Consider the following 10,395-nt stretch of genomic DNA (forward strand, 5'->3'; position numbering starts at 1 on the left):
CATGTGCTCCCTTTAAGTAAAATAGCCCAGTACCATAGACTATTTACCACTACTTCAATCACTCCTTTACATGTAGTCGGCTCGCAAGGTCTGATCTAAGAATGGGCAAAGAGTTTTTTTCTTTCTATGGTGGAATAAATCAAAAGGTAATTCAGTCTCTCAATCATACTCTTCTGCACCAACTGACAGAAAAATATTTAGATGAAACAGGGAGGTATTTCGCAATGAGCCACAAAAGACCAAGATTGGAAGGCCAGCCATCTCAATACAGATCAATGACAAACTGCATTGGCATGAACTCAAGACAGTGACATTTTGAATGGCTGCACTTCATACAATCGCAACTGTCTGAAAGCAAGAACCACTTGGGATTAGCTGAATACCTTAAAAATGTAACTGGTGCTCATGTAAAGCATGCCAATACCTTTGGGTCGAGTTTGCGCTATAGAAACTGCAAAAAAAAGAAAATGGCAGCCAGCCATTGCGATTTACTGCCATTCAACCAATCATAATACGTCTTTGCATTTAACCTAGTCTGAGTGGCTTCAGGATAGCCATTCAAAATAGCTATGGTCAGTATCTGTCAGTTTGGGGTTCCAGTAAAATAGAACTCTGTTACAAATACACTATCCGTAACTCCTATAGTTGTATTCCAGTAGGTGGCGGCAGTCGTAAAAAAAATAAACGTCTAGAACCCAGACCGACTGGCCTGTACGCCTCTCCCCTTCTATTGGCATTTTTGTTGTTCACCCCTGTTTGTGTGCATAGCCAATCTGCAGATAAAGATGGTTCGAAGTAGGCTGATGCAAATGGGCAGGAGGCCTAGGTCTCAGGCCGAAAAGTCTGTAGACATCTCACCTCCACTAGCTTTTTTACAAAGCGTTCCATGAACCTGACCAAGGCGCAATTTAAGGTAGTGTTCTGTGGGTCGAAACAAGCCAGCACTGCACCTCTGCAAGATCTTACCTCCTTCTCGGTCCAACCCCTTCGTAGTAGAGCCTTTCTATTCTCTAGGAGGTTAGGGCACGAACATAGCACATGCATTATGTCTTCCCTATGGTGGCCAGAGAGCCGGCACGTTTCCAGGGAGCAATCTCTTTTCCATTTAGGGAGCTAACAGTTTGTTGGAATCACCCCCATTCTCATTTAAAAAAAACAGAGCTTAGTGCGTGCATTGAAGGTGAATGTTAAGTAGCTTTGGGGTTTCAACTGTACATAGGTGCGAAGGGTCATCCAGCCGTGACTCCGTGCCAAGAGGCTGGCCCTGTCTTATACTGAAGAGAGTAATTTTACTCTGAGTTTTGCTAGATTCTTGAACTCATGTTGGCTTGCATGTAGGTCCATAGAGCTCGCTCAGGCCAAGAGTGCTAATGCCGAAGGACAAATTGCGATGCCCTGCTGGCCATCAACTTGTATTCAGCTGGACCCATAAGTGGTGAGCCAGGCTGCCTTCCTTTGACACCCTCAACTTATAGCAGCTTACTAGAAAAGTCGCCATTCGGCCCAATGACTGTCTGCCGATGCCTAATTCCAGCCTAATTTGTGCTAGTGAAGTCTAGGGAGGTAGCTGGAAAATCATTCTGAAAATTTTCATGACTATTTTATCTAATTGACTGCTGTCCAGCGTTTTTAGCACCGCGCTCTCATAAGTTAGAGTTGGAATCACCTTTGCCTGGGCCAACTGAAGAATTGGAGCGAATGTTGGGCCATTTAATATCTTTTGAGTGGAGCTGAGTGCAAATGACAGCGCAATTCCTTTCTTTTTTTTTTCACCCAGTTGGTTCGCATCGATGCCATTATTATTAAAAAAGACCCCTAAGTACTTGTGGCATCCGATTGCTTCTATTCCTTCCAGATTTAAAAACCATGCCAATTTCTTGGGCCCTGACGAACGAACCACTAGAATTTTGGTTTTCTTGTTGTTGATCTGAAGCCCATTCCCATTTGAATATGTGGCGGTTGCATCTAGGAGACGTTGTAGTCCTACCTTAGTGTGGCTAAGAAGGACCAGGTCATCGGCATGCAATAGGTTGGATAGATGAAGACACAACCATTTTAAGTGGGTGTGAATTGACTGAATTGAGGGCTTCCGGGAGATCAGACTGGAATAAATTGAAAATTGTGGGAGCCAAAACACACCCCTGCTTAAGGCCTTGCGTTGTTGAGATTGGCCGTGACAGTCATGAGCCATCTCCGATCTTAATCCTGACCCACATGTCCTGATGCAGGAGCTGCAAGGCCCTAAGTAAGCTGTTTGGAATGTTCAATAAAGAAAGCTTCGGCCACAGCTTCGACATGTTGACCTTATCGAAAGCCGATTTATAATCGATAAACCACAGATATATGGGGCTAGTACTGGATTCAGCCTGGTCGATCAGAAAAGAAAGTGCCATAAGATTGACCGTTGTGCCGATGTTACTTTTAAATCCAGTTTGATTTGGTGGAATTATTGAACTTGCATCAGCCCATGCCAGAAGAGAATTTAACAGTATGCCTGCGAAGCACTTCGCTTCATTGTCAATTAGAGCAACCAAGCGGTAGTTGCCTGGAGATTTTTTGTCTCCTCCTTTGAAAATTGGGGCGAGGATCGATCCTTGCCATGAGGCTGGAATGATTTGCTTTTCCAAAATGGTAGAATAGAGCGGAGCTAGCGGAATGGCCCAAAAAGCTGTATCCTTCTTAAACAGGGCTGGTGGAATGCCGCCTGGGCCAGGGGCCCCATCTTTACGTCCCTTTTCAATCTGCTTTTAATTGTTGACACTGTATAGATATGCCCTTGAGGTAGGTTGTCATCGTGCAAGGATTGAACCGCCTGGGCATTACTGCCCTTAATGGCAGTAAACAGATTGTGATTTAGACCATGCAGATCATTAAAATGATTATGTAAGAAAATGTGCCACTCAGATCCCAGTATGTTAGATGAAGCAACTTTGGGGACTCTGCCCCCTAAGCTACTTATAGTGCACCAAAACCTCGCAGCATTGCTGGACCTTATATCATATTGTAGTCTGGCCCAGAAGAAATTCCATTGGGTCCTTTGTTGTTCCCGTTTGGCCGCTTTCAATTGACTTTGAGCCTCTCTTAGTTTGGTTATAGTGGTTAGGCCCATTGACTTCCTTTTAAAGCAGAGTGGTGTGGAGTAAAGCAGAGTGGTGCGTAAACATGCAGTTTGTACTTCTAGTAGTTTCTTACGAGAAGCAAGGCTGGCAGTAACTGTGCCTCTTCTTGTGCCAGCCTTGCTTCTGGTAAGCAAGGACTATAAGTACAAACTGCGTGTTTACTCACCGCTTGCCTGTTTTCAATACACATAAATAAAAGGCATTGTCATTTACAATGCCAATAGCTCACAAATGCGAGACCTATTGCATTGCAAATGCTTGTTGGCTTTGCCAGCCGTTGAACATTTTTTCCCCCCAACTTAAATAGTGTAAAGGAGGGTACCAGACCTTAACACACGCATTAACAATTCCAGCAAAAGATCATGGCACTAGGGCTGCAGATACATCCTCCAATTCTTGGCTACATTCTTTCGCCAACCACAGCATCTGCCATTGTCGATGCTCGGCGTCATAATGCAAGTCACATGACAGCAAATGTTGTCAAGAAATACTTTGCATATAAGAAATATGTTTGAGGGAGCTCTACTTCAGTCCTCATTAGTGACCTCTGAGTCCCTGCGTCAACACCTGTGTAGTAGGGACATCACACAAAGAGCGTAGTGCTGAAAATTTATTTTTTGACTGCATTAACCCCAAAATGAGCATAGTGGTGATTTAAAAAATACACAGAGGTAAAGTTAGGCCTGTTGTGTCCAGCAATCCTTCTACTCAACTACCACTTGGTGCTGCTCATGTAAAATTATTTGTAAACAAGATACAATTCAGTATTTAAGTACACACTACAGTTATAGAATCCAATTATTTGTATGCCACAATGTTGCAAGCCACTTAATTTATGTTGAGAATCATATATATTTGTGGTTTCCATAGAAAGTATAAGGTTCCAAAATATATTTCCATCCTCATATAAATGCATCTGTTAGTTGCCTTAATGAAAATAGGAGACTTAATTTTGATCATTGCTGGTGTGATTCGGATTTAGATATTTCAGTGGATTACGCGTTAACAGTGCCGTGGCAAAAAACACAGGTGCCAGGTAAAAGGGCTGAAAGAAATGACGAAGTGCGGTGTAGTATTCCACCTTTCATGACATGCCTTTGTTGTGGTGAATAGAATTGTAAGTATGTCATGTGGTTCTGAGGTTGAGAATGTAAAACTGTCAGTTAAGGCTGATGCTGGCTTGGCTTGCTGATGGATGGGATCTTTCTCTTTCTCCTGGAATAAACTTCATGGTTTCAGCCTTCCTGTGTCCTCAATTTGTCTATCAGGAATGCTTCATGAGGCAATCCAGTGCATTGTATGTGGTGAAGAGAGCCCCGGGGCTTGAGTCTGTTAGTCAATTCTATTCCTTCTTAATGTAAAACACGCACCTTGTAACACAACTCAGCAGTAAAAGTTTGTTTAGAATAATTTATCTAGAGCAGCGGATTGGAACTCTTCCCATTCGTAACACTGCATGAAATAATGATTTGCTCTGAAAGCACTTGAATCGAGTGAGCATGAAGCCATAGGTAGGTGTGTATTCGAGAACAGAGCACTGATGTAAATACCCAACAGTTACTGTTTTCTGTTGAAGAGATCACCGGTGACCTCTGAAAGCCACTGATTCACAACTCCCGTGCCATAACATTCCCAGATTTATTGAGAAGGAGCACGCATTTGAAATATACTGATTTTTTTTCTCCAAAAGGTCCTGTTTGTTGAGCTCTGAGATGGAGGCTGCAGCAGCCAAAGGAAGGCAGGAACCATGACGCCAGGCCATGTGTTTCAAAAGCAGGAGGGAGGAGGAGGAGGAGGCGGCAGCCAAAACAGACCTCGGGTCTTTCAATGCACAGCAAATGTGGCAAGATAAGTGCAAGATTTACAGCCCTGTTTACAACACAGCTCTGTAAACCACCAGCACTTAGCTCCAGTGCTCATGTTAAAGAAAGAAATAGTGTTCACAAGCCCTGAGTAACAACACATGTAACAGAGGCACACCCTGAAAATGGGCGGAGCTTTGAAACGCCCATATCCTGAATACAGCATGTCTCTCTGAGAAAGCGCAAGAGCTGCCTAGGGGAGACCTTAAAAATATCACTCACAACAGACTGTGTGGCTTGTCAAGAAAAACATACTTGTCACCTCCAGTTATGATCTGGCCTTGGAGTGGAATGTGCTCCCCCAAACCTTAAAGCTGAGAAGGAGGGTCTATAATGTCATGAAAAAGGATTTTTTAAATTTTTTTTAAATGGTCGTTCAAGGTGGGTTTTCATATACAGACTTTGTCCCTCATCCATATTTGTTCCAAAACGGAACCACACTCACCTCTTGTGTTAAGCACTAAGGCTATAATATATACAAGTGACACTTGCATTTTTTTGTTTTGGTTCTTGTCCAACTTCAGAGCACATGTCTACTCCTCGTGTTTTCCTTTCTTGCAAGATGATTTATAAAATAAAGTTCTGGCAAGAAGTCGATCCCCACCTTTATCTTGCTTCGGTGAGTGCCTTTCTTAGGCAGGGGCGGTGGGTGAGATTTTAAAGTGGTGGGGCGCAAACGAATTAGCATACAGCACCGTAGCGAGCTTGCGCAGCGAGCGAGCCTGAACCCCAAAAGGGGGGTTACCCCCACCAAGAAAATTTTGAAAAAAAAGAAGAAAAATCGTGCATTTTCAAGCAAATTTGAGAAAGCAGGAAGGTTAATAAAGCAATTGTGAAAGTGCAGTTATTACATTAAGAGATGGCATAACATAGGTAGCTGCTTATTCAATATTACCACAGAGCTTCATACATTCAGTCCTATTATGCTCAGGTGCTGAATTCAGACTATAAGACTCATGGAAATCTCAGCTCTAAGAGTAGAAGAAGTTGCACAGCAGTGTAATGGTTGCCAGGCTCGTTCCGCAGGAGCGTCAGGAACTTGAAGAAAAGTCCACAGTCTTCCCCTACGGCCTTCCGACTCTATTAGACTCTAGAGTAACGAATGGCACGCAAGGGGAAAACAGGGAAACAAAACAAGGAAAGGCGGGGGAAGAAAAACAGTCTTACAACATACTGAATATTAGACTCTAGAGTAACGAATGGCAAGCAAGGGGAAAACAAGGAAACAAAACAAGGAAAGGCGGGGGAAGAAAAACAGTCTTACAATATACTGAATATAAAAGAGGCAGCGCAATGCGCTGTTACCGTGATTCTGGTTGAGCTGAGCTTTGTACACACACTTCACCTAGGTCCACGCAAGTACCCCAAATATATATGGTATAAAGGTTTTCACAATTTGCCAAGGGGAAAGGTTTGATAGGCAACACAAGCAACGAATTGTTCACCCTGCGGGAGACAGGTCCGGCCAGTGAACAAAGGTGAGCAAATCTGTGTAGTCTCCAAATAGAACAAACACTACAAAACTTTTAAAAACAGAGATAACAATGCATTTCTTACCTCAATCAGAATTTTTTGTATTCAACAAATAAGTAGCAGCATTCACTTTTTGTAAATGAAATCCGCACGTCTGTCTTTCAGTGTAGCAAACTTGTCAATTACTTTCATGTTGAAGTCCGGTATCTTTTGGACTAGCTTGCTCTCTACAGATAGCATCGCCAAAGCATTTAGGGCCTCATGTAGGTAGCCAAATACCGGTCGGTAACGGCCGAAATTCGGTAAAAAACCCGTTACCGACCGGTATTTAGATAGTTGAGATGTAGGAGGCCAAAAACACATTTTCTGTAAATATGAATCGGTAAATACCGATTCAAATTTACCGACTTCAAAAATACCGCTTCACATTTACCGAATACATATTTTCCGAATCGGTAAATATGAAGTGGTAAATATGAAGTGGTAATACGGAAAAAAGATATGTATGTAAATTCGGAAATTAAGAAATCCTTCAAAATCGGTAAATAAGAGTCGGTAATTAACACTGATAGAAAGCAGGTGGTAATTTTCAACAGTGCATTTAAGCAATCCCAAAATGCAACAGCATGGACAACATGGCCGCTCTGTATGTCATTGCAAGGCGGCTACGTCTACAGGCTGCAGGACTGAGGATATGGAGACGGGAGGAACGCATCTACAGACAGCGCATCACACTCTTCCAACTGACTGACGCAGAGATACATGAAAGGTACAGGCTACACCCCCAAACCATCATGGACCTGATAAGGGACCTGCACCCACTCCTGGACCAGCCAACAAGAAGGGCCCATGCCATACCACCACATGTGCAGGTGCTCTGCAGCCTACACCTACTTGCATATGGCAGTTACCAGGGGGTGATAGCTGCGGTGGGCGGTGTATCCCAGAGTTGCCTGTCCCGTTTCTTCAGGAAGTTCCTGGATGCCATGATGCAGAGAATGCACCACTACAGCAGCTTTCCAAACACACAGGCTGACCTGCAGAAAACTAAAACTGACTTTTATCACATGGCACAGTTCCCCCATGTCATTGGCTGTATAGATGGCACACACATCCCAATCTGCCCACCAGCTGCCACGGAGCACATCTACAGAAACAGAAAGTCCACCCACTCCATCAATGTGCAGGTAATCTGCGATGCAGGGAACATCATCACGGATATTGTTGCCAAATTCCCTGGGAGCACCCATGACTCCTACATCTTCCAGAACAGTGGGATCTACACACGACTGCTTGCGGGAGAATTTGGAGAAGGATACCTGCTAGGTAAGTAACAGTGACGCTACATAGTACTCAGTGCAAATCATAGTGTATTGAGGCATGTGACTGATGTCTCCCTTTTACTCACCTAGGGGACAGTGCATATGCCGTGCGGTCATTCATCCTCACTCCCTACCTACACCCATCAACCCAGAGTGAGAGACGATATAATGTGGCACACAAATCTACTCGCAATGTGGTGGAGCGCACGTTTGGACTACTGAAGAGCAGGTTTCGCTGCCTCCATAAGAGTGGAGGTGCACGCCAGTACACACCCATCCTCTGCTGCAAGATTATTGCCACTTGTGCAATGCTGCACAACCTTGCCACAAAGAGAGGCACAGAGGTCGAAATGACATATATTGAGGACAATGATGATGAGTCTGCACATGCAGAGGCCAACGCAGCAGGAGTACAAACGGCAACAGATGGAAGAGTGAGACGGGCAGAGATCACATCCAACTATTTCTGAATGAGTAAGGGGACACAGCCTGTAGTTGGATGCCATAACGTAGTTTAATCAGGCAGCACTACGCCACAACACAAAGGAAATTGTATTGCAACAACAATGAAAAATAAAATTTTGTGAGTTAAGGGTTACTTCACCCAAATGTGTCATTGTTGCGCATGGCGCATTAATGTTTGCGCCCACGCGCAGCAGTGCGGGATGGAATTGAGGGGGCGTCCTCACTGGCTGGGGTACCAGTGGCACCACGTTGACGCCTGTTGCTCCGACGAGTGTCTGGGACAGGGGGGGTTATGCTGCTCCTGCTGGTCGTGTCTTCTGTGTCGCCAGCATCCAAAGTGCCAGCTGCTGCAGACTGGCTGGTGAGCAGCACTTCTAGTGCACTTGTGACCCTAACCATCCCCCTGGACACATCTGTGCTGCACTGTGCAAGGCCCTCCTGCATCGCCACAGAGCGCCTGCAGATCAGCGATGTGGCAGTCGCCAGCCGGTTCACTGCCCTCGAGGTCTGATCCTTCCTCTGATGTCCCCTGCGCCGTGTGGCCCTGTCCTCATCGAACTTTGAGCACAGCAGCATGATGGATTGGGACATGTCCCGCTGCCATATCAGCAATGCCCCCTGCCATTGTGGTGATGCCCTTTTCAATGTTTCCAAAGGTGTTGTTGAGGCCACGCATCTGTCGCTGTACGGACACCATTACCCTTGCCTGGACGCGTTGTATTTTCACCATGGTGCCCTCAAGACCTGAGAACACTCCATGGCCCTGCCCAAGGGGAGGTGGACTCTGCGGCCGAGCCCTGCTGCGCCGTCTGCCAACTGTGTGTTCTCCCTCAGACTCGGAAGGCACACTGGCATGGGTTACATCCTGGGGTACAGTGGACGTTTCCGGGCCCCTCGACTCCTCGGATGATGAGTCGGTCACATCCAACCTGGCTGCAGGACGCCTCCTCAACCTGTGCAATGGAGGAGGTGAAGATGGTGGTGAAACCTGCAGGACTGGGGATGCTGGCAGGAGCGGCGATGCTGGCTGGGGTGGTGTAAGTGCCTGTGGTGCCGTTCCCTGGCCGGAACTGGTGGTGGCCTTCTCTGTGCTGGGTGTGTGGTGTGCCCTCTCTCCCTTCTCATGGCCAGTTCTGTGCGCAGTAGTGCCTGTGGACAGAAAAGCAACAGCAGCTAAGTGTACCTGAAGCTTTGTCTTGATGACATGACAATACAATTTCTAGACAGTATCTCAATGTCCTCGTATCATGTTTGGCCTTTCAGGGACTACATCTCCCATGATGCATTGCAGGCATGCACTAATACCTGTACTGGAGTGGGATTCTCATGGCACATTTTGGGAGTTGGGATAGGGGTAGGGGGGGGCACATTGCTGTGCAAGCGTCTTACCTTGTTTGGAGGTGCCTCTGGCGGAGCTGTCAGCGTCCCCAATCCCCACGATGCTTTCTGGCTCAATCGTTGTCTCCACTAGCTCCTCCAGTTCTGTCAGGGCTGGTGCTCTGTTGCGTCCACCTCCTGTCTGGCTGGCCTCTTTTTTTAAATCTGCCACCTTCCTCTTTGTGATGATGCGGATGTCATACCACCGCTTCTTCAGGACATCGATGTCCCGGGGGGTCACTCCCATGGCATTCACCTGTGCCTGGATTCCAAGCCAGATCTTTCTTTTTTCTGACTCAGGCACTTGCTGTGACAGTTTCCCAAATAGTTTCTGGTGCTGCTTCACGACCTCCTCCACCAGAACTTGCAGCTCCTTTGGGCTGAATTTGAGCTTTCGCTTCCTCTCCCCTCCTTCCCTCTCTGTGTCCTGGCTGGCCATTCTTGCAGTCTCCAGGTCTGATTCTGGCAGTTGCTCTCTTCCTCTCCTCAGCACTCCCAGCCTCTCCAGAGTCTGCTAATTGTGTGCACCTGCCTGGGTGTGGCCACTCCCTGGTTGGGTGGGGTTGAGGTTGCACAGGATTGGTTGCTTGAAGTCATGTGTATTTGAACTGCCGATTCGGTATTTACCGATTCGGTATTTACCGAATCGGAATATACCACGTCGGTATTTACCGATTCGGAAAATACCGCTTCGGTATTTACCGATTCGGAAAATACCACTTCGGTATTTACCGATTCGGGAAATTCCGATTCATGTTTACCGAATTTTACCGATTC

At 46.0% G+C, this 10,395-nt stretch overlaps 1 protein-coding gene across 1 annotated transcript; it reads right to left on the bottom strand.

Moving 5' to 3' along the window:
- Nucleotides 1-8,273: 8,273 nt before the first annotated feature.
- Nucleotides 8,274-10,106, bottom strand: LOC146813002 (uncharacterized). Its single transcript, XM_085614666.1, has 2 exons — nt 9,631-10,106; nt 8,274-9,390 (listed from the first exon to the last, which is right to left on the bottom strand). Exons 1-2 carry the CDS (start codon nt 10,055-10,057, stop codon nt 8,792-8,794), a joined length of 1,026 nt encoding a protein of 341 aa, XP_085470792.1. The 5' UTR covers nt 10,058-10,106; the 3' UTR covers nt 8,274-8,791.
- Between the last annotated feature and the right edge of the window lie 289 nt (nt 10,107-10,395).

This window comes from Triturus cristatus, chromosome 7, assembly GCF_964204655.1.
Source record: "Triturus cristatus chromosome 7, aTriCri1.1, whole genome shotgun sequence".
Taxonomy (NCBI): domain Eukaryota; kingdom Metazoa; phylum Chordata; class Amphibia; order Caudata; family Salamandridae; genus Triturus; species Triturus cristatus.

Excerpts from the sequence above, each read along its gene's own strand:
- LOC146813002 (XM_085614666.1), bottom strand. The coding sequence starts at position 10,057 with ATGGCCAGCCAGGACACAGAGAGGGAAGGAGGGGAGAGGAAGCGAAAG. Across the intron at positions 9,391-9,630 it reads CAGAGGCACCTCCAAACAAG|GCACTACTGCGCACAGAACT; the intron begins GTAAGACGCTTG and ends TTCTGTCCACAG.